The 25,383-nt window shown below is 43.9% G+C and overlaps 1 protein-coding gene across 4 annotated transcripts in view; it reads right to left on the bottom strand.

Moving 5' to 3' along the window:
• Positions 1–25,383, bottom strand: part of LOC144828970 (kinesin-like protein KIF17) — a 1,092,500-nt gene that overhangs the window by 219,813 nt on the left and 847,304 nt on the right. For 3 of the 4 annotated variants that reach the window (XR_013610565.1, XM_078687639.1, XM_078687641.1), the window contains exon 8: positions 15,977–16,083. Coding sequence is in view for 3 of the 4 variants with exons in the window: in XM_078687639.1 (XP_078543765.1) it covers positions 15,977–16,083 (107 nt within the window). In the remaining variant the exon portion in view is untranslated. The remainder of the gene's footprint in view (positions 1–15,976; positions 16,084–25,383) is intronic. The other variant, XM_078687640.1, reaches the window with a different exon arrangement.

Here is a 25,383-nt window from a genome sequence, read left to right as displayed (position 1 = left end):
TTGACGATAAATTTGTCGCAAACATGTTACCAGGAATAGCTAGTCGCCTAAAGGCCAGCGAAAGTTCATGGACTACGTCTTCCCCAGTCTCTCTTTTGACTATGGCTCAGTATTATGCAAAAACAAAAATTGATGGACAGAATGCAGAACAATGTCATACATTCACCCCAGTACAGAGATCTGGGCCTAAATCCATCGTTTTTTTGCACTCCACACCACCCCAGGTCAGACATGGCCATATGCAAATCAGCCTTGACCCTGTGCCTCATGGGAACAGTCCAGCCCGAACTGCCAAGCCATGTCTTTCCTCGACCGGAATCAAGCATCCAAGGACCGGTTTCTGGCTATCAGCCGTCATCAGCCTGGATAGCTTGACTCCAGTGGTGTGGAGAGCATGGGACTCACGTCTGAGCATACCCATCCCACTCGGGGTGACAAATGCAAACACAACAATTGATGGACAGAATGCAGAACAATGTCATACATTCACCCCAGTACAGAGATCTGGGCCTAAATCCATCGTTTTTTTGCACTCCACACCACACTAGGTCAGACATGGCCATATGTAAATCAGCCTTGACCCTGTGCCTCATGGGAACAGTCCAGCCCGAACTGACAAGCCATTTCTTTCCTGGACCGGAATCAAGCATCCAAGGACCGGTTTCTGGCTATCAGCCGTCATCAGCCTGGATAGCTTGACTCCAGTGGTGTGGAGAGCATGGGACTCACGTCTGAGCATACCCATCCCACTCGGGGTGACAAATGCAAAAACATTACCATTTTAGGGGTGCAACAGGGTGTCCTTTGGACACCCTGGCACCCTTAAAATTGCGGCACATTTGCGATTCGCTAATTGTTAATCGCAAATAAGGAATGACTCCCAATTCATTCCTATGGGCCTTTAGGCCCATAGGAATGAATGGGAAAGCCATTCCTTATCTGCGATTAGCAATTAGCGAATCGCAAATAAGGAATCAGTAGAAATCGCAAATAATATTGCGATTCATACATGCATCCCGTTTTGCAAGTCTTTAATAGCGAATCCTTAAAATTCGCTATTAAGGACTCTCAAAACATAACTTTGATGCATCTGGGGGTATATTTCCAATTTAGGGTAGGCAGCCTCCCGGAAAATGGTCTACTACGTGTAATAGTAAATGTTTGTACTGTAAAGAGCAGGATGAAACAGTACTACATATCCTATTTGTTTGCCCAATATATAAAATCCCCCGTAAAAAATGGTTAAAACCAATCTGCTCCAAAATGGGCACGCGTCGATCGCTATAGCTTAGCGCATCCTTATGACCAACACTAATGAGCTAATGGTAATAACTATTGCTAAATTCTTAAGTTGGTCTTGGAAAATTCGTGCAAACTTTTCTAAAAATCAGACTACAGGGACCACAGTTAATACTGAGGAAGACTCATCCCCTGTTAGGGATTTAGCATGATTAAGCTCAGGGGAGATACTCTAGACTCACCACGAAGTTTGTGAAATGACAAAAAGGAGCAGTCGATTATGAATATTTATATATATATATATATATATATATATATATATATATATATAAACATCTTTTTTATTAGTTTTATTGGTCAATGTTTTTGCGTCATGTGATCAAGTCCCCCGTGAGGGATGAAACGCGTCATGGCTGTTGCTTCATGTTGGGAACAATAAAATAATAGCAACTGACAAAATTTGATGGTCCACGCTCTTTCTTGGTGCTTCCAAAACAACACCTGAATGAGGAGTTCATTTGTATGTATATATTACCTACTGGCAATAGCCAGTAGGTATATATAGTTAGGATTGGCTACCATAGGAAATCCGCAACATTCTATTGGGAATAACTTTGGCGCCGGTTGAGGAATTTGCGTGTAATTTTCCAAAATTTTGGCCAGCTCCGCTGCGCTGCTTCCCTGCAAGTTTCGAGGGGATTCGTGAAGTGGGGGCTGAGAAAAAAGGGGGGTCCCAAAACGTGTTTTCCCCATGTTAATTTCCATAGGACGGTCTGACGAGTCTACAGCCCGAACCGCTGAACGGAATTACACCAAACTCGGGAAAATTGTAGGGACTGGTACGCAGATGTGCCTTTGCTATGTTTGGTGAAAATTGCTCCAGTGGTTTTTATGAAAATTAACTTCAAAAACACATATATATCTATAGCAGCTCACCCTAAGCTTACTCCTAAGCTTACCGGTACGCGTACCGTACGCCTACATACGCGTACAGTACGCGTACGTGCGCGTACCCTACGTGCACGAGCTGCATGCTGATTGGCTGCCACTGTCTGTCAACACTCTAAAACAGAAATTGTGGGCAGCCATCTTGTGCCTCGGTAGAGTGAGGTACAGGAAAGCAGAAAAACAAATGTGTAGAACTCAAAAAGGGGGCAGGGTAGAAGCACCCTGACCCCCAAGGCCTGCTCAGGGGGTCCCACAAGGACCCCCAAGGCAAAAAAAAATATATATATATTTTTTTTTTAAAGTCACGGGGTACGCGTACCGTACGCGTACGTATGCGCACGGTACGCGTACCCCACGACTTTTAAAAAAAACATTTTTTAATTTTTTTGCCTTGCATGCTCATTGGCTGTCAACACTTCTAACAAGGAAGTGTTGGCATCCATCTTGGGTCTTAGTAGACTGAGGCACAAGAAAGCAGAAAAACAAACGTGTAGAACACAAAAAGTGGGCAGGGTAGAAACACCCTGACCCCCTAGGGCTGCTCAGGTGGTCCCACAAGGATATTAATATATTTTAACATTATCCGCTAATAGAATTAGCATTTAAAAACCTTGCAAATTCACTAAAAAACTATAGGTTTAAGGCCTTTTATAGTTAGAAATTAGCATTTAAAAAACCTTTGAAATTCACTGAAAAAACCATAGGTTTCAGGCCTTATATAGTTAGGAATTAGCATTAAAAAACGTTTGAATATATAAAAACGTTATCCGCTAATAGAATTAGAATTTAAAAAACCTTGCGAATTCAATGAAAAAACCATAGGTTTCAGGCCTTATATAGTTAGGAATCAGCATTTAAAAAACCTTTGAAATTCACTGAAAAAACCATAGGTTTCAGGCCTTATATAGTTAGGAATTAGCATTTAAAAAACCTTGCAAATTCACTGAAAAAAACCATAGATTTCAGGCCTTATATAGTTAGGAATTAGCATTTAAAAACCTTTGAAATTCAATGAAAAAAACATAGGTTTCAGGCCTTATATAGTTAGGAATTAGCATTTAAAAAACCTTTGAAATTCACTGTATATAAATAAGTATACATAAGACTCAATGATTGTGTGAGTGACTGTATGGATAACTGTATACTTGTAATAATGATTTTATAATTCACTAAGTATGACTTACTATCTAAATGAATAGATGAAGTGGCGTTTGTATAAGTGTTTTGCTAAGTAAATATGTAAGTATGATCCATTGTTTGCATAAGTGAGTAGGATGACTTCATATGTGAATAGGATGTGTGCTGTTGTTTAATGTCGATATAGGTGTATAAGTATTTTTGATAGTATTCTATTGTTCATTGACAGCATGTATGAGTGAATCCACAGGTAAGTGATTAGATGTGTGTATACATCTATGAATCACTGAGTGGATTTTTAGATACTTGTATTGCTGTGACAATGGATTCAAATATGATACTCTGTATTTTACAAAGAGTGATGAAAAATTGTAATAGTGTATGAAAAGGTGTATGTGATTGTCACGTGGATAATGTCATCAGTGATGTCATCAGTGATGTCATTTGAGATGTCATCAGTGATGTCACTGACCATGTCATGAATGATCTAATATGTGACATCATCAGCAGTGGATTGCGGGTGCGCGAAATATACAACTAACTATATAGCAGCAATTTCAATGGTTTAGTCTGAGTGAAATGTCCAGCTAACTATAACACCCCTAAAACTTATAGTCTTTTGAGTGAATTTCAAAGGTTTTTTAAAAGCTAATTCCTAACTATATAAGGCCTGAAACCTATGTTTTTTTCAGTGAATTTCAAAGGTTTTTTAAATGCTAATTCCTAATCAATCAATCAATCACAGACATTTATAGAGCGCACTACTCACCCGGAGGGTCTCAAGGCGCTTGGGGGGGGGGGGGGCATGCTGCTACTGCTCGAAAAGCCAGGTCTTGAGCTTCTTCCTGAAGGAGAGGTGGTCTTGGGTCATGCGCAGGTCGGTCGGGAGGGAGTTCCAGGTCTTGGCGGCCAGGTAATTCCTCCTGTTGTCGTTCTTCGGATGCGGGGGGCGAGGGCGTGACTGGCTGATCGGAGGTGGCGTTTGGGAGCGTAGAAGTTGATGCGGTTGTTGAGGTAGCTCGGGCCTTGGTCGTGTAGGGCTTTGTGTGCGTGGGTGAGGAGACGGAAGGTGATTCTTTTGTTGACGGGGAGCCAATGCAGGTCTCTCAGGTGTCCGGAGATGTGGCTGTGTCGCGGGATGTCGAGGATGAGTCTGGCAGAGTCGTTCTGGATCCGCTGGAGTCTCTTCTGGAGCTTCGCGGTGGTTCCGGCGTAGAGGGCGTTGCCGTAGTCCAGTCGGCTGGTGACGAGGGCCTGGGTGACCGTCTTCCTGGTCTCGGTGGGGATCCACCGGAAGATCTTCCGTAGCATGCGCAGGATGTTGAAGCATGACGAGGCGACGGCGTTGACTTGTCTGGTCATGGTGAGGGAGGAGTCCAAGATGAATCCCAGGTTGCGTGCGTGGTCTGTTGGTTTGGGTGCGGTGCCCAGGGCGGGGGGCCACCAGGAGTCGTCCCAGGCGGAGGGTGAGGAACCCAGGATGAGGACTTCCGTCTTGTCTGAGTTCAGTTTCAGGCGGCTGGTCGTCATCCACTCGGCTACGTCTTTCATCCCTTCGTGAAGGTTGGCTCTGGCGGCGGCGGGGTCGTTGGTAACTATATAAGGCCTGAAACCTATGGTTTTTTCAGTGAATTTCAAAGGTTTTTTAAATGCTAATTCCTAACTATATAAGGCCTGAAACCTATGGTTTTTTCAGTATATATATATAAAAGTGATTTTAAATAATTTTTGGTATCATTGGACACTGTATTTTATGGTAAATGGCTTTTATGATTGATTTGATCGAAGTAAAGCTTAATTTGAATTGAATGGAGGTATGGATGATCGCACTAGGTTTGAAGCTGTTGAGCATACTCAGAATTCTGCTAATACTTTTGTTAGACGAAATCAATATCAAATGTCTGATTATTCGACTTCTGATTTGAAAGATTCTGCTTATGCATAGGAATGTCTTGGATGGGATAAGGGATCAGTTGAAGTCCCAGTGGATCAGCAGGGTCCTTATGTTAACGCACATGTTTTGGGTTCTACTGATCGGTTTTTGGTTGACACAGGAGCTACTCGTAGTGCCCTGTCTAAACAATTGGTTCCAAAGGCTCTCCTGTATGGCTTAACAATCACATCGAAAGGATTCGATGGGACACCTTCCCTTAGCCCATTGTCAAAACCACTTGCATTTCATGTTAATACATTTTCTGCTGCATGCCCATTTTTACTTTTCCCTAACACACCGGAAAATATTCTGGGTCTCGATATGCTCAAGCATTTTCGAGCTACGTTACATTGTTGCCCAGCAGGCGTGGTTGTCATTTTGAAGGATAACTATCCCATGGTTGAGAAATCTTTTCTCATTAGAGAAGATATTGCTTTGGCATCACTTCCTAGTGCTTTGTGGGCTACATCAGATTCCGATGTGCGGCAATTAGTTATCCCACCAGTTCATATTCAACTGAAGGAAGGCGCTTCATTACCTCGACTGCCTCAATATAAAATTTCTCAAGAAGGTGAGGAGGCACTCATACGCATTGTTCAAGATTTCTTTGGAGTAGGAGTTGTGGAAGAAGTCCCTTACAATATTTGCAATAGCCCTATCCCTCCCATTCTGAAGAAAGACACTGATACTAAAATCCACAGGTTTATCATTGATTTGCGAGAGGTTAATAAGATTGTAGTGCCCCAATACCGGTAGTCCCGGTAGACATCACAACACTCCTTACCATGGTTCCTCCGACTGCGACTACCTTTTTTGTGATTGATTTGAAGAATGCTTTCTTCTCAATCCCTATTCATCCTGACAGCCGATATTTGTTCGGCTTCACTTTGAATAATCGATCCTTCAGATTTTGTAGAGCTCCACAGGGGTATACAGAGCGTTCTAGTATTTACAGCCAAGTATTGAAAAGGCAGCTTGATTCTTTCCCTGTGCCAACAGGGGTGGCTCTCATACAATATGTTGATGACATCTTGTTGGCGGCTGATACCTCTGAACAGTGTGAAGAAGGAACACTGTCATTGCTTTCATTTCTTGCAGCACACCATCACAAGGTTTCTCAGAAGAATTTGCAATATTGTAGACAGCAGGTTACCTATTTAGGTCACCTCCTGTCTACGGAGGGACGTGCACTCACACCAGATCGCAATCAAGCTATCTTAGACACGCCTGTGCCCCGTACTCAGAAAGATGTTTGTGCATTCATTGGTCTTACTTCTTTCTGTAGGCAATGGATCTCTAGCTTTTCACATATTGTTAAACCCTTGTTGGCCCTCTGACTAAAGACACTCCAATATCCCTTCCATGGACGACTGAATGCCAGAACGCTTTCCAGCAGTTGCGTCAAGCTCTATGTTCAGCACCAGTATTAGGTACTCCAGACTACACTAAGGCTTTAATGCTCTATGTACACGAGAGGAAACGATTTATAACAACAGGCGATTCCATACACCCTGTCGGTGAGGCCGTTAAGTGACAATCACACTGCTTTTTATATTGATCAGCACAACCTGCACTAGGCACAACACAGCAATACTTAACTGCCTGTGCAGAACAGAATGAGTATTTGAGTATTCAGATTTTAAAATAAAGCATATACATGAGAAACCCATAGGTTATTCACTGCATAAATAGTTTAAATAAATGCACAATTAATATACAACAAAGATGGAATACATTAAGAATCTAGTGGTTACAAAGATCACAAGGGAAGACGATAAGAGTGAAGCTATTCTGGGGACAGATAGCTGACTTTTGAGGATGTCTTTTATTGGTGGACGTGCAGCACACTGACACGACAGAGTGAGATTATCCACTCGTAAGGTAATTTTGCCATTACAGGAAAGCTAATGGTAGCCATTAATGTCCAGATTAACTCAGCAGTATAGGCTACAGTGATCTGTAGATGAATAAAACCTTCGACAACAGGGAGATCCCTATAACCCCCTCTTGTGAAAGGAGCACGGCCATTTGAATTGAATTGAATTGAATTGAAAAATAATTTATATTGCGCAGAACAATGACCCGCAGGTATCAAGGCGCCTAACAGAAGATCAGAGGAAGATCAAGAAAACTTAGGACCTTAGACATAGGCTTGCCTGAAAAGCCTATGCCTGAATCATTTACCTTAAACACGTAGGTTTGCTCAGAACAATAAATAAATACAAATGCATGTTGATAGATGTAGTTTCCAGTAGTTGCTTTATGAAGATGTAGCCAAAGATCCAGATCATGGTTTGCGCAGTCGCAAAAGACGTGTGCGTAGTAGCAATTGGTGAAGTGTGTACCTCTCACTGAGATCAAGGGCCAGATTTTACTTCCAAAGTCTAAGAACAAGATCTTGTTTAGGTGAAAGTTCACCTTCAATTATTGCTTCCCTTTAGTCTCAGTACAAACAGGTCAGAAGAGAAAGCCACTAGTATGATTAAACAAGCCTTGACAGTGAAGGTCTTAAGTAATGGAAAACCATAACTAAACAACCTATACTGCACACAGAGAGCTTTAAATCGTACACCAAGGTATGTTCTGTAAAACCGCAAGCATTATGCAATGTTGTTCAGCCCGAAGATGTATATGCCAGATGTTCCAGGAAGAGAGAATCCTCATTACTAGTCACTCCTCAATCTGTTAATGGATTTTGAGATTACATGTCAAAGGTTGAGTGAAGCACCAGTGGCTGCAGTCCCATCAATGTCTGGTGGTTACTCAAGGATGGATAACTTGTGGGTGAAGAGCATTTGGTCCCACCAACAGAGAACCCATACCAGTTATAACAAAAGAGGGAACAGGAAAGGTGGTTATACCACTGTTGTCCAGAAGAATAAAAGAATAAGAGACAGGTGGCAATTAAGTGGGTTAAGCTGTACCATGTGGCCTATACTGTGGAGCCAACCAGTGTGGCTGTCAGATATTGGGAACTATGATAACATCACAAATTGGGTCACAGTTGTAACATCGTCAATGAAGAGTAACCAAATCCAAGCAGTAAACAGTGAATAATAGAACATACAGTGGCAACAACAACTACATCATCATGAGATGGCTTGAGTTTAGGCTTGCCATGGAGTTTTATCCAGAGCATCAATAGACCCATGTCCAGACAGCATTGCCATTGATGCCATTCATGATTTGGCTGACTGTGATTGCGTTGCTAAACCAAATGGAACACAGTGAATACATTCCAGAAATTGAGTATTCCCACTGAGTAACAATGAAGCTTGATGAACAAGAAGGATTACATACAGTTCCTAGAAGTGTGTCAAATAAGTCTGGGGTCAAAATGATAGCTTCTCCACTGCAAGATGGATTCTACTGGGAGAATTTGGGCTACCAAATCCTGATACCAGCTGAGATTGTACAAGTCCCATATACAATTTGCCTGAATCTAGATGACATCTTATCACCAGCACTTTTAGCCATTGACTTGCAAAGGAACATCATAATGGCCTTTCTAGCACATCCACAATTCTATACTTCTGTGTACAATGCAGACCCTCATCTTACTATGAATAATCACAAATAAGGTCATAATCGATGTACTAAATAGTTGTACAAGAATGGTCTTTCCTCACAATTAGTGGGAGCAGTTGGCTGTGCTGATATGGGTGGGAAACAATGATTTTGCACAGTTCTACAATAATGGTCTTTCCACACTATTAGTGGGAGCAGTGTGATGTGTTACCACCTACACCAGTTGCTCTGTTTGCTCCCTTCAGGTGCCACGTTTGCTGTGGAATGGTTCTTTAGGCCCGCCCCTCTCCGGTCACTCGGTTAGAGGCTTTCGTGCCTAGTGCTGTTAGTGTAGTGCCTGATTGTTTCACTGGTGTTGGGTGAGGATTTGGAGGGGATCCCTCAAGTTCAGTCTGGGATCTTGGGGCTCATCTTTTATGTTTCCTCTTGTTTCTTTTGGGCCTCAGTCATTGTTTACGCAGCCGTTTGCAAATTTGGACCTGCTGGTTACTACTGTGCAGAGAGCTGCACGGACGTAATGTGAGTGGCGGCATTGCCGTCACGTGACTGGAGGTGCGTCGATCAGGTGACGAAAGGACCGTCTATTTTTATTGCATCCTACTTTACCAAGATGCTTGCCTTAATTTCCATTTCCTGTTCAGAAGGATTCCAAAAGCCTGCTGCACCACCTTGATTGCCTGCCTTCTCTGCTGGGTCCCATTCTTCTGGGTGGCCCAACAGTGCACTGTTCCCTGCTGTATGGACCACTCTGCCTTGTTTGGGGTTGCTTCTTACTCCCTCGGGACTATCAACAGCTAGCCAACCCCTCTATGTAAACCCTGTTCACAGCCCCTTCCTAGTTCTCTTTGCCAGATCATAAAGGATTTGAGAACGTGTTTTTTCCTCCCTCTTGATTACCCTCTTTGGGTCTCATGACAGTGACTTATCGTCCTGATTTCAAAGTTCCATATGCTGGCAATAGGAACAATGTGTGGATGTAGTCCTATGGATTAATAGGAGTCCGGTGGTGCTTTTGCGACTTCTAAGGATTATTGTGTGTTCTATATAGGATTTGATGCATTACATGATATGGGTGAGCATGTTCCACTGATATCTCTTCTGAGTAAGTCAGATTGAATCTACCTTCTAGATATGTGTATGATTGTTGTATATGCTCACCACCATTGTGATCTGTCTTGGTTGGAGATGATTCGCGGCTAGAAAATGGCCAAGATTCTTCTCAGGTTACTTGTGTTTAAGGCTGACAGTTTAGTGATGTCGCTTTTTGTCTTCCGCCAGTATTCTGATTCATACAAGTGTGGACAGAATGTAGCTCTGGTAAAGCCTCAGTGTGGCCTTGGTCCTGTACTGACATTACCTCCACATTTTGTTTAGCATCCTGAATGCATTCCTGGCCTTGTTCAGTCTGCTCTTGTAGTCACTGCCTGCCCCTCCATCATGTTTGATAGTAATGCCTAGGTAGGTAACTCTTCAGTCATGGCTAGGTACACTCCAACCACTTTGACTGGAGAAGGGTTTGGAATGTTGAGCGGCATGACTTCTGATTTCCTTGTGTTGTTCATCAGAACACTTGCTGTGCATAGGCATTGAGGCGAGAAATCTTTTCCTGCACATGCTGGTGTGTGTGAGAGAGCAAGGCAAAGTCATCTGCATAGTAAAGGTCCTCCAGTGTAGAAAATAAGGTTCATCTGAATCCTCTGGCTTGGTCTTCTGCTGTGCTTCACATCACCCAATTGATGACTAGGTTGAAGAGCAACGCTGACATCATGCATCACTGTCTCACTGTGGTCTTGACTTCGAAGCTATACTCACTATTTTACTCAGGACTGACAGAAGGGTGATTCCACATCAGTTGCTACAGTTGGGTAATGCTCTTGGATGCCTCGGTTCCAATCATCTGGTACTTTCTTTCCCTCCCAAATCGATGTAAAGGGTGGTTGGAGGGTCTTGACTGAAGTTTCCAGGTCTGCCTTGAACATTTCTGAATTTAGGTTGCCATGGGTAGGAGTTTTTTTGCTATCGAGAGATCAGCTGGCTATGACGACTTCTTCTTTCTGTGGTGGGATGTGTTCACATCCAAGTCTGCCTCTGCTTCTTGGATGTCCGCTTCGTTTGTTGGTACTGGTCTGGTCAACACTTCTTTGAAGTGCTCGGCCCAGAGTGCCTTTCTCTGTTAGGAGTAGTCTGCATTGCTTGTCCTTGATAGGGATTTTGTATGTGGCACGAGATTTACCATGGACTAACTTCGTGATCTTCCCTGTTTTCCTCTACTGGCTGCCTCCTCTGTGAGTTTATCCGTGTATGCCCGCTTCTCTGCTCTTGTCTTTCATCTGAGTGTTCTGCTTGCTTCTATGTACTGTTGCTTGTACTTCTCCTGCAGCCTCTCAGATTTGGTTTCCATGAGTTATTTTTTGCTGTCCTCCTGTCTTCAGAAACCTGCCATGTATCTTGCCTTAACCATTCCTTCCTCTTCCTTGTCTTGGTTCCCAGACATGCTTCACTGCTCTTCACATTTGTCTAAAATACCTGTTCCCATTTCTTGCATCGGCCAGTGGCTCAGACTGATCTTCTGTCCCTGCCAGGCATTCAAACCTATTTTTGATTTGTAAGACAGTTGCCTTCTTGGTCTTGGGGTCCTGTAATTTTGCCACATCAGAGTGCTGTTGCCCTGATGTTTTGCACTCTGCTTTACTGAACTTCAGCTTCACAAGAGCGGTCACTAGATGGTGATCGCTGCAGACATACGCTCCCCTTCTCTCTCTATCATCTTGCAGTGAACGTCTCCAGGTGCCGCTTATCATCAGGTGATCATTCTGTTTCTGTCTCTGCCATTGGGCGAGCACCATGTTAGTTTGTGAATATAACTGGGAGAAGAGAGTACCACCAATGACCAGATCATTTTTAGCACAAACTTCCAACAGACTTTCTTCATTGTCATTGATAAATCCACAACCTTCCCACGGCTCTATCATGGTTCAAAATACCTATATTTTTGTTGTATAGGTATACATGGTAAAGGCATATGCATGGTAAGGACTTGCACAGTAAAAACATTGTGTGGTAATAGTAATGCATGGTAATGACTGCATGGTAAAGGTTGTTTCCTGTGGATGGAAGGCAGAAAATAATATAGACAGAGCTTGGGTGTAGGGGTGGAACTAGATTGAAACTTGAGTGGGGGAACTAAGATTCTGAAAGTGACGGGGCGGGGCAGAGCTAGCTTCAAAGCCCAAGTCACTATTTTTCAAAAACTCTTTCTTCACTGTAAAATGTTGCATTTTAACACTCACTGGGCTAGTATACTGGCTTGTTGTGGAATTCCATGCCCCAGTTTCAGGGAAAGTCAGTGGCAAATTGTATCTTCTAACACACACAATGCCCAGTTGAATAGAGATTCTTTCCCTTCTTTTCTTTTTCTTTCCTTCTTCTTGCAGATTTTCTTTCTTTCTTCCTTGTTGCCTTCCTTCCTGTTTTTCCTTATGCCTTCCTTTTTTTTCCTTATGCCTTCCTTTTTTTCCTTATGCCTTCCTTTTTCCTTGCTTCTTCTTAAAAGATAAGGCCAGGAGCCAATGCGAGACGGATAGTTTCTTTTTAGATCTGTGTTAGCCAATACCTTTTGATTTTACTAAAAGTATGTATATTATATATTTACTCTTTGGTATTCAGCCAGATTTCATCAATTTGTCCAGGGCCAGCTTGGGAACCGAAGGCAGGCCTGGCAATTTTCTCGGACCAGTCCTGGGGAGAGGAGGAGGGGGTGTTGGGGATGACTACCTGGTCCCTGGGTAGCACTGCCTGCCCCGGTAGGCTGGAAAGACTTGTTTGCAGCTTTTGTTACAGGGGGGCGATATTTGCAGCAGTGCTGCAAAACCAGCTCGTAGTAACCAAACCAGTCCCCACTGCTTCACAACCAGCCCCCACCCTTCCAGCCTTCAAGGAACATTTTTGATGCCCGCTACGGCCAGTCCGACCCTGCATTTGTCTGTGACTGTGTCATTCACATTTTTCTTCAACCCACTCCAGCATGACTCAAGCGGCAATGTTAGCTCACTTCAGCCACTGACTAATTTTACTCTAGCCTTATAGCCCGCTGCAGAGGGCTATACAGGGTATTAAAGCTTCTCAACCGAAGTTATAGATCCAAGCTGCAGAAAAGAGCCTATAACGAGGGAGAGGGCCTTTAACAACCGGTATAGCCAGAGGCAGAAGGGCTATAAGGCGATTTCAACATTCCACCCACTAAGGGTAGAATATTCTAAATTTAAAAGGGAGAAACACAAAGACAAACATTGGAATGTTGAAGCAGAAGGCTTATAACAGCCTTTAAAAGCCCAAAGCTACTCCGTTGTCTTCAATGGAGCTCTCAACATTCCAATGTCCTAATATGAGTTACAACATGCTGTCCTTTGACAAGGAGCACATCTACTCACAAGGTATTTCCTGTAAATGCCGGGTGTACCATGGTAATGTGTACTTTTTTTAAGACCAGAAAAATACTTTTGCCTTTAGCCAATGCATTTTTTAGTTTTAATGAGGGTTAGGTGGCTTCCCAAACAATAGAGTTTTGCAAACACCATGTCAAAACAAAACAAAAGCTGCCAAAAGGCTTACTAGCCAATGCCATATTTATTGGCTTTGCCAATACTTGTTGTACTTGGTGCTCATAAGTTACACTAATTCTAATGTAGCACACTGAGCTGTGAACTGTCATCAAAGTACTGCATACAGATCGCAAGGCATAGGATTAGAACCTTATTGTTTTTCTCCTCAATCTTTTGTTATGCTTAGGTTGTTAAAAGAGTTCCTTCGGGTAGTAATACAATTTTAATAGTATGGCGTCCCCAATCACTGTGGTACTTTTCCAATCTTGAGTTCATGGGGCACATTTACAAATACTTTGAGCACCAGGTTTGTATCACAAAAAAGACACAAACTTGCTGCAAAGTGTAGTTTGGGGGTTTACTTTCCAGTGCAAATCCTTAATTGCTTTGAAAAGTAGCCCTAAAGTAACAAAATGTAGCACCATGAGTTACTTTGCGTCAAGGAGGTTGTACCATGGCTGGCACATGGACGTTCCCATGCACACACCCACTCATGTACTTTGATGCTAATCCCTAGCTACTAATTTAGGAAGAAAAGGATTTGCATTAAAACATTTCGCCTCCTCAAGGCATTTGTAAAGTTTGAGAAAATATGTATTTTCACCATACCTTTTCGACGTTGTATAGGTGATGTACAGTGCTGCCCACATGCAAAGAGGTAAAGTGTCTGGAACCGTACCCTTGCAGAACTAAACCTCACCTGAAATGACGCTATCCATTCTGTGAGTTGTAGAGCAGCCCAACACCTGCCTCGATTCGCATATCATGTCCCTTGTACACCAACCACATATTACTGTACTGCACCACTAGTGGAAGAGCTGGCGAGTGCCCCAGGTAATGTGTGCCACCTTCGCTCAGTGCTGGCTTTTTAATTAAACAAAGGCAGCTTGCGGGGACATTTGAGGCCATGATTTTTATGATAAAAAGAAAAAATACAAGCAACGAAATATAACCTTCGGTTGGCTTTAAAGCCAGAATCAGCTGAAGGTTCCATACATGGTCTGAGCCACTTGATAGCTGTAGAGAAATATACATGGAGATAAAATATCAGCGTGCTCACAAGAGCGAGGTAATACACCCAGCCTTCACATAAGAGCTGCAATAGGTTAAAGATGTCTTACCATGGTGGACACGTTCTTCCCTTTCTACTGGGCTCTACTTGACACACTAATGCCCTCATTGGTGTAAAGCCGGGGTCATCGACAACTGAACTAGTTAGAACCAACCGTCAAATTATAATAATGTCTAACACAAAGACTCATCTCTGTATCCTCTATGGCTTGGAGTCATCATCACTCTTCTTCATTGTGATAATTTTATGCACAACACTGAAATGAAAGGCTGAGTTGGCCTTGTGAAGATTTAAACCTACCACATTCAAGTTACGCTAATATTAATACTACACAAAAGGCACGCCAACTTTCTGAGCTTTGCCACCTCTTTAATCTGAAACAAATAATTGGAAGTACGACTGCGGCAAGAGGCTGCATGGCATGTGTGACAGCTTCAAGCAGTTGTGTTTTTTTAAGTATAGGTGTACCTCATCTTCTCTATCTATGCCCTCAGGATTCACCATCATTTTACTGTCACCATTTCAAGCTCCTGTAACTAAAAAATAGCCCAGACCTTGTAGCTTTGCCAATGCTTGTTTTAAGGTTGCCACTAGATTGATTCTTCACATCTATTCTGATAATGATAAGCCCCCGTAATTAGGACACGACGGTTCAAATCAGTTAATTTTTCACTAGTTTGATTTTTATGCATGACTACTATTAAGCGCCTTAGAGACTAAAGTTAATTAAATTGAATAACGCTATCCCAAGCTAGTACTCATTGTTAGACACAGGCAAACCAATTTTTGTGTGTTGCACTAGTTTTTTCCAGATACACTTTTTGCACCACGTTCGCTTAGCACAAATTGTTTCTCTAGGTCCCTAGCCCTTTCTACAAGAATAAACGTATAACATCTAATGTTTCCATTATATTGTGGCCCATGTGTTCTACGCTTTGTAATGTGATTTATTTACATTTTAAGCACTTATAGGATAAATAGGTTTGACCTATTAACCGTTTACTGTGCACATTTAATAGATTAATGGCTCAACAGGAAGCTATGGTGTTGGTACATTAATACCTACTTCGATGGATACAGTGCTCCGAATGAACATGGTGCCTGCTTGGAAGTAACAGGTAGGATTCTACCCCAGGGGCTCACGTGAGACGTTGCAGGTGCTGCTTCTTACTGAACAAAGGCTGTGTTTGCATTCTACTGAGTTCTATCGCTCAATGCTCACATTGTTTTTACTTAGCTGATGATTGTATATGTGTCGAAGAGCCTTTCCCCAGTAGCTTTGGAAAATGCTGCGTCCATAATATTCTGCTGCTTCTTCTGCAATACAATAGGCCAGGTAAAAACACATTCCCACTCATTAACACTGTGAAACTGGTACAGAGACCTCCCAAATCGAAGTGGGCTTGGGAAACAAGACACTTAAACACAGGAGTGTCCTACTAGACTGCACCCAAAATGGCTGCCGCTATGCCGTCGGTGCAGTCACACCCTTTTTTTCTCATATCTGTTCTCAATTACCTTGGTAGGTTCATTTTCAGTTACCTCCTCAGTGGGCAAAGACGGGCCAAGGTTCGGAGAAGTGCTAAGGACGGCCTCTTCCATGACTTCAGCAGTGGCAGCAGCATCTAGAAGAACAAACTCATACTATCACATGATGACTAATGCCTCAACCAATCTTTTTTACCAATGTGAAGTAAATACAAAATGAGTTTTCAACTGTTTATTTTGGCTGTTACAGAAGTACAACTTTATTACCTGGCACATCCTCTACAGAAGGCATCTGTGTATAGTTTACATACCTGGCTGAATATCGCCGAGCAAGCCAACGAGCTCAAAACATTTGAACGAAATAGCTGTACTAACCTCACCATGTGTTCGGAACACACGCAAGTCTTCCGCATGATGTCACAAATGCAACAGAATGGCAGTGACAGAATCAACACTTAAGATTCTTTTTGAACTAGGGAGAAGATGGGAAATTAATATTCGATGGGGGAGTGAGAATGAGGTTCAAGTTTGAATCGAAAGGCGGGTCTGGTCGCTCAGTGGACTAATGCATCCCCTGCCGGGGCCTGTGTTCGACCTCATGGTCACTTCAAATCCCGGCGGGTCCACCCAGTCTTTCATCCATCTGAGGTCAATAACATGAGTACCGTTGGGTAACAAGAAACATCTGTTATTCAGCGCCAAGATACCCATCAGGGTGTACGCGTGCTTTACAAATACACGTTATGTTATGTTAGACGTTAGAAACACTGATTAACCACTGGTGAAGTTACTGTAACTAAAATGTTCATCCTCAGTATTATTCGTCCGTTTAATGAGTATGTGTGATGCAATTCAATAAAGCATTGAAAATGGTACAGGGAGGAGGAGACCGAGTGACAGATGGCCACATCCATGTTTCTGCAAGAAGCAGGGCAGTTTCGTAGATTTCAGAATAACAAACACTGCAGCTGATTCCTCCGATGAGGCCATCATGGTTATTGGTCTGTTTGCACAGCTCAGTCTCCAGACAGTGGGGTATAGGCTGAGTAGATTCAAGCGGAGGACTTTACTCTGTGGCTGAGACAAGAGTCCCCCCTGACTTGGAACCATGATCGAAGAAATGTGCTCATGCCCAAAAGCTCTGTTTATCACATTCCCCTGGCTCAATCCGGAGCATATAAAATGACCTGTGCCTGGTAGTTCCTAACCTTTTTCATAACTCAGGGCAGAAGAGAAAGTGGGAAGGCATACAGGAGACCTGTGCTCCAGTCCAGCTAGAACGCATCTCATATTGAGTACTCTTGCAGAAACTCAAATGCGCAAATTTTTTGACACTGCACGTTGTCGCCCGTGGCCAAGAGATCTAGCCAGGGTGGTGGCCAATGCCGGACGATGCCCTGTGCAACCTCAGACTGTAGTCACCATTCATGCTGCCAGACACTGTCTAGTGAGCTTGTCTGCTCTGGCATTCAAGGACCCTGCCAGGTGGTCTGTGATCAGGAAGATGCCCTGACACTCCAACCAACTCCAGAGGTGCAGAGTTTCAAGGCAGAGGGACAAGGACCCCACACTGTTAAATCTGTTACAATACCACATAGGGGTGGTGTTGTCCATTAGAACATGCACCGGCCTGACTTTGATGGATGGTAGGAAGGCCTTGAAGCCCAAGCGAATAACTTGTATCTCAAGCAGTTTATTATGGAGTTGGGCTTCCACTGGAGACCAGGGTCCTCTGATCTCCACCTTTCCCAGATGATCATCCCAATCCAGCCGTGACATGTCTGTCTCCACCATCAGCTCTGGGTGGGGAAGGGAGAGGGGCCTATCTCTGGTCTAACTGCGATTGAGTAGCCACCACTGCAGATCGTGCACAGTCTCCTTTGAAATTTGAAGGATGTCCAAGAGGTTTCCTTGTGCTAGGCCTACTGGAACTTTAGATTACACCACAGAGCAAGCATAGGCTACCTGGTAGAAGCGGGAGGCGAAAAGGCTAAGAAGCTTCAGAGCTGCTCTCACTGAAATTCAGGACCAAGCCTGAAATATCAGGATCAAACCCCAAATGTCCTGGAGTCGCTGCAACAGAGAGAAGGCCCTGAACTGTACCATATACCAGGGCAGCTCCACTAAAAAGAAGATTTTGAAAGGAGTTGGGTGTCACTTTGGGGTATTGATTGTGAACCCCAACAATGTTATGAGGTTTGCTGTTGTCTGGAGGTGGCCTACAGATGTGAGAAGCCCGCCTTCAACAGCCTGTCACTGAGGTATGGGGAAACTGGAATCCCTGACCTCTTAAGAAGAGCAGCGACCACCGTCTTCACTTTTGTGAAAATCAGAGTACACTGGTGAGGCAAGAGGGGAGGACAACAAACTGATAACACTTCTGGCGATCTGGAATTGCAAGTAACGTTTTTGGGACTGAAGGAGAGGTGTGAAAACACGCATCCTTCAGGTCCAAGAACACCAACCAGTTGCTCAGGTCCGGGACAAGCAGGATCTGGTCCAGAATGAGCATTCTGAATTGTGTCCATCCCTAGGATGGCATTCAGAGGAAAAAGGTCTAGAAGGAGGCAAAAGCCACCTTCCCTCTCGGTCACAAGGAAACAGCGAGAGTAGCAGCCCTCTTGTTTTTCCAGACCTGTTTCTGTAGCTCATTTGGAAAGTAAAACTTGTACCTCTTGCTATAAAACCGACAGGAGTTCCTCTGAGATTTGCTTTAATGTTGGGAGAAGACCTGGTGGAGCAGAAAGTCGGGAATAACCATGTTGAACGATTTGAAGGAACAACCTTGGGAGAAAGTGCTAGATCCTACCTTCCACAGGGTGATGCGCATACCACTAATGGCATGCTAAATCAGCTTGGTGGCTGTTGCACAGGGGAATGGGACTAGAAGCATTGGTGCCCTTGTTGGCCTGTAGGTTGCCTACCAGATCTTTTTCTCAGGTCTTGATAGGACTGGGGTGATTGCAGATGTGGCTGGAGAGACTGACACTACCTATATGCCAGACCCCTTAAGTAACCTCAGAAGTTCCTAAACTGGTAAAGAAACTGTTTGCCAGGTGCCAACAGACCCAGGGAGTGTTCTGTAGTTCTACTTTACTTTCTTTGACACGTTCCAAGGCAGAATCAGCTTTCTTGCTGAAAAGCCATGAACCATCAAAAGGCATAGCCAAGAGAGAGGCCTGAATATCTCTAGAAAATCCTATACAGTGCATCTCCACATGGTGCCGGAGCACCATACTGGTGCTAAGCGCCCTCCTCAGTCAAGCAGGAGTATCAAGACAGGCACAACTTATGTAGCTGGCCGCACCCTAACTATCCTGAAATGTCAGTCAGTGAGGCCCTAAGGTCCTCCAGCACCACCAGCAAGATCGTGCTGGCCATATCTTACAGGGCTAGCCAAGGAGAACATTCATTTTCAAAATGCTTAATAGCCCAGTCTACCTCCCCGGAGGAGTTGTGAGGAGTGAACTGGGGTTCACCTTGCTAACTGAAGCCTGAACAACTAGGCTGTGTGGAGTAGAATGTTTAGTGATAAAATCAGAATCGCCACCTGCCTATTCATCTGTGGGCAAGAACATGGCTTTGACCAAAAGCCTATTAAGGTATCAGAATCATTAAAAAGGAGCAAGGGCTCAGGGGTGGCTGGGCCAGGCTATAAGAGTTTGGTTAGGACATCAGTCTTAGTGTAAATATGGGGCAGCTATAAGTCTGAGACTTGAGCGGCTCATCGGACTACTACTACAATTTCAACCCTGTATTAGAGAATGCATCAAGCCATCTGACCTCTTGTAAGTTCATATAAAAACTGTCATCATAATGAGAGAGCAGATCATCCCCATCCCCATTTTCATCTCTGGGTGATGATAAGCTTTGCCAGAATGCAAGCCGAAAGGAAAGTAAAGCCTCTGATTGCGTGCCAGTCCCAGTGGAGGTACTGGATCAGAGTCAGGCTGCATGCTGACTGGTTGTGCTTTATTAATTTGGTAGCACGACAAAGGTCGGGATTAGGCTAAAGTCGATTAGGGGACAAACATTGGAATCAGCACCAGATCCTCTTCCGACTCAGATGGCATCTGTACTGATAAGCCATCAAACAAGAGAAGGACTGGCATAGATTGTGACCCAGGGTGGAAGTTTGTACTGAAATTGGTGCAGGGCCTGAAACTGGTATAAAGTACTCAGACAGCGCTAAGCACAGATCGACAGGTGGTAACCCGACTAGAGGGGCCCGAAGGTACATCAGATGGAGCAGAAAGAACACAAAAAATCTCCAGCCTGGACTCCTTAAAGGCATCAATTTGCTGCAGCATCTCCAATGGTTGGTGAAATTCAGGGCGTACAGGGATCAACTGTGGAATCAGCTTTGCATGCGGAGATCTGAAGGGAGGCCAACAAATATCGTTGCACTCTAACACCATCTCTTTGCATGAAGAATGGCAGGATGGGTTGAGTTCTGTTTCACTTTCTTGTGCTTGCATTTAGATTTAGATTATGACTTAACAGGGGCCTTCGACTGTGAAGTTGACCTCTTGCTGCAGGAACCTTGGGAGCGAGTATACACCCTTGACATAGGATGGTAGCAGGCAGGCCATACATGAGACCTGCAACTTCTTCTTGTGTTGAGCAACATACAGCTTTGCCTCTCTGTCCTGATTGCCTTTTGGTGCAATGGGGCACACTTGTTGCACAATTTTGAGTCCTGTCCAGAGCCGAAGTACCACCAACATACCTCTTGTGGGTCATATGTTTTCTGCTGTCACAGCATGGTTGAAAACCTGTATCTTTGGAGGAGATATTCATATTGTATTTTGTTCAGTTTTCAGGAGATGTCGGAAGGCCAATAAAATCAAGAGCGGGGTGCTGGTTCTGAGTCTAAAGGCATGGAAAGAGAGGAACTGAAGCCAGCCTGCAGGGTTGGTATTTTTATTTGCTGCTCTGCACTACCACTTCTGGGCTAGTATGGAGTCAATGTGAAGCAGTATGGTGCCACCTATATGTGCATGGGAACTTGTAAGACAAAAGTCTATCGGATCAAGTTTGAAATCTTGAGAGCATTCCAAGGTGAGAAATCTGTGGTAAGAGGTATTTATCAGAAGTGAACATTTGGATAAAAACAAATACAATAATAAATACCACATACCACATCCTGTTAAGATAACAGCTTCAGATGTCTCTAGAACCACAGATTCTGAAAGGTGCTTATAGATATGGAAAGAAAATTAATCTGCTTAAAATGAAAATCAGAAAACCATTTTGGAATAGTGTCGCGCATTTATGGTAGTATACGGACACACACGTCGGAAATATCAGGGTCGTCCAGGGGGCATTGGAGTGTAGATTTAGAGAGAGAGGTGACTGACGACCAGTGGGGCTACTGTTGCGGCATCACAGGGAACATCACATCCAGTTGCCGTTTTAAAATCATCCACTATAAGTTTCTGCACAGGATATACTACACCCCAGCACGCAAATATAGATTTCATATGGCGGATAACGATTGTTGCAAGCGCTGCAAGCGACCTGGTGCTGGCTTCCTTCATTTATCCTGGGAGTGCCCTCAAGTGGAGCAATATTGGGAGCAGATCCATCATGCATTGGAATTAATGTTAAACACTAGCCTTACCAAAGACCCGTTAACATTGCTATTAGGTTACACAGCACAGATACCTGGACCCTACTGGAAATTCCTAGATATTTCTTTATTGCTAGCCAAGCGACGACTTGCCTGTCGATGGGGGAGAGGGAGGGCCCCAAAGTTCAAAGAATGGTTACAAAACATGCTATATTGCCAGGAACAGGGCAAGATTTATGCAGAAACTCAACCCAGTGCATCCAGACCTAAGGAAATCTGGGGGCCCTTACAGACCTATATGCTGCAACAAGGGACGACAACAACAGGGAGAGAAACCCCAGATGAGTAGGGATGAGAGACTACATGAGACTGCATTGCCTCTTGATATAGTCATGCGAACCGGGCATACCTGTGCTGGAGATATCTTATAGATAAGGAATGTTACTTGTTTACTGTACAGGCACTTAGATGTCCTTTATATGTTCTTCCGGTCTATAATGAGTATGTATTGAATAAGTTACCTGCCTTGATATGCATATGTGATACGATCATATGATACTGATACTTCTATGCCTGGTGCCTAGTGCATAGGAACCTGCTCAAATGTTTACTATATGCCTTCACCATACCTGACATGTTATGAGAATGTACGATGTGTCTAGTTTCATTTGTACCTTGAAAATGTCAAAAATAAAGGTTTAAAAAAAAAAAAAAAGAAAGAAAACCCTTTTGGAAGAAAACTTGGATAGCTGTAAATTAAGAATAACAATATATCTCCTAATCGTAGGGCTTGAATTTGAAGAAAATGAATTCGACTAACTGTAATCAATTTTTAAAGTATGGTATCCTAAACTACAAATATTTCAGAGATGCTTAACAAATATGGTGTCAGAAATTGAGTTGTTGGTTGAGTTGTAGCGTAGTTCCTATATTCCCAATAGGCTCTGCGCATTGGAATAACATATACTATAGTTTAGACGTAGGACTGAGGTCGACTAGGTCTCTATCGAATATATTCAACTTAATTGTGAGTGCCAGCTAGCTCAGAGGTCACTAGAAACTTTCTCGAATTCACAAGAAGGGATTTGTTTCTGACAACCACATAAACATGACAACTTTGTTTCCCAAGAATAAGAAATCAATCTCTAGAGTGGCGGAAACAATAGATAGCTATTTTACTCATTCAATCGTGCACGCTTTGTTTCACCAGAGGTGCTGAGAAAATAGAGAGACGGGCGTTTTCAATAAAAGGTCTTTATTGAACATTCTTCTTTCTCAAGCATAATAAATGTCCTGCTACAATCGTAATACTGGTTATGAAGTACAATCCATATAGTACGAAGAGTATTATGAAATAATACTGTAAAAGCATGGTATGGTGTATAAGCCATATAAAATAATATATAATACATACATTAATAAATAATGACTAAAAGTACTCAACTGGTGCTTCTAAAATACGCCTACCCCGGTGTACCTAACCTAAGTCTAGTACAAGGGAAGACATAAGTGAGGTGTAGCTTAAGTTTAGTATTCTTTTGCCAAGAATTCTCTAAGGGTCTAATCAGCTCTGTACCTTGGTTTAGAATGAAGGAGGTCTTGTATCTCTCTCTCAGGACTCGATTTCCCAGCAACCCACAAGGGTAGCCTGGAAACACCAGAGCTGGATTTCTCAGCAGGAGTAAAGACAGTGTCTCTCAGTGCGTCAGCTGGAGGGTCGGCTTCCTTCGACCCTTGCTGCTGCAGGGCGAGTCGGGCAAGTAGATAGTCGAACTGCTCCAAACCACCGTGTGTTTGTCTGGGCAAATGTGGGCATATTTATACCTTGAAGGTGCCGAGTTTGACGTAAGGTTGGACATAATAATGTCATCAAAGACTCAGTTCTTTGAAAATTCCAGGAGTTCTTGGATAAATCAATATTCAAGCAGGGGGAAGTCCCTGACTGCTAAAGGTGGGTTTTTCCAAGAAATCATTGTGGATTCTCGGAACTAGTGGAAGTAGCCTTGCCGTATTAGGACTCCATAGGCTAAGTCTAAATATGGTTATGATTTCTATGCCTATATAAGGATAGGGTGATTTATACCTATATATGGGCATGAATCTGGAAAATTACACTAGGGCCCTGAATTCCTACACAACACCCACTCCACTTTAGTATGTTCAACATTACCAAATTATAAGCATCTAAACATATCTAAAGGATGTGTTTACAGTCCCAACCAAAATACATAAAAATGCAATTGAAATGGCTGTATATAAAAAATGAGTATGTATGTAGTACGCATTTAAAGGAAATTATGTCATTCTAAGCACAAAACATGATATCCTTATCTGAAGCTGAATGAATAATGAAATTACATTTATGAAAATGGCTCTAAAATACAGAAGAAAAGATCGAGACCATTCCATAGCATAATATATAAACCATTTTTAGGTCGAGCTGGAGAAAGCAATGCGAAGCATTGCGTCCAGCGAAGTATCTTATGTTGTCCGCTTCCTGGGAATCTGAAACAGGGGTCGGGCACACGCGGCGATTGGGATGTGTGGACGCGCACGTCCAGGCCGGCGCCATGCCCATCTCCTGCCTCACATTCCCTGAAGTGCGCAAACACACACACACGCGCGCGCACACACACACACCCCCCCCGCTCACGCGCACACACACACAGCCACGCACCCCCCACCACCCACAGGCTCACGCGCACACACACAGCCACGCACGCACCCCCCCAAACTCTTGGGCTCACTAACAGCCCCCCCCCTCACTCACCGGGTCTCTCAGGCTCCTCGCACGGGCTTGGTAGGCGGCCGGGCAGGCAATGGCACTGTGCCTCGAGCCCCCTCTGCTTCTCTCCCCATGCTCCTGGCGGCAGCGGTCCAGGCCCTGCAGCAGGCGGGGCTCTCCCTTAGCACGGGAGCCCCGCTGGTGTAACACGCTGGCTCCCTCCTGCCCTCGTCACAGGAGCGCAGGGTAGGCTCCCGTCCGCTTCCTGTCTGTGCTGCGGGCCCCGCCCTCAAGCAGGAAGTCCCGGGCAGTCCTGCCTGGCTTCCTGTGTCTCGTCTCAAAATGCAGAGTCCGCCTTGTTCCTCCTGTAATGCACCTTTTGCTAGTCAGCGCTATATAAAAACGCATAAAATAAAATAAAATGCTAAAACCTTTGTGCGTGTTAGGGGCAAATGTTGTGCTAGTCCTGGGGCCCCGTGCATCGCGCCATATGCAGCAGTCACAGTGAAGCCCGTTTCAAGGTAGGTGGGCAAAAGTCTCGAAGGGAGAAGTTATATTTGATCGTTTAAGAACACTGCAGCAGGAGACTTTGACGCTCTACATGCCTGAAGCCATTATTAAAACACAGTTTCCCTCCCTTTTTTTGTGCGCCATCCTTTGAAAGCCGTAACCTCTTTGAAGTGCAGCGATCAATTAGCAGGACCCTTTTTGGCATACACCTCCTCCCCTACCCCGTCTAAAGAAGCACCTGCTGGGCGGCTGAAAGCGGAGCCCGGAGCCGGCCGGGCTGCGTCCTGGTGAACACATGCAATCTGCGTGAGACAACTCCGACCACCGGATGAATACAGCACAGCGGATGAACACCCACTCCTGCAGCCTTTGTTTCCGGGCCAGAAGAAAGGGCTGCTGCTTAAGTGGACGCCCTACACACTGCACTGTCTAAGGACACAGCACACACTCCCTAAATTCAGACAGCAAATAACATTCATAGCACGCCTATTGCATCCATAACCTACTTGTTCCTTAGCCATAACAAACATATTCTGACATGACGGCTCATTCTTTAGTTTGTGATGGAAGAGTGCCTGGAAGTCTTACATTGCTTCAAGGTGGTACTACCGTGAGCTATGCAATTTACAT

The sequence above is a fragment of the Lissotriton helveticus genome, chromosome 4_1 (genome assembly GCF_964261635.1).
Source record: "Lissotriton helveticus chromosome 4_1, aLisHel1.1, whole genome shotgun sequence".
NCBI classification, from domain to species: domain Eukaryota; kingdom Metazoa; phylum Chordata; class Amphibia; order Caudata; family Salamandridae; genus Lissotriton; species Lissotriton helveticus.
The sequence above is the reverse complement of the archived record's forward strand: the minus strand, read 5'-3'. Positions and strand labels throughout refer to the sequence as shown.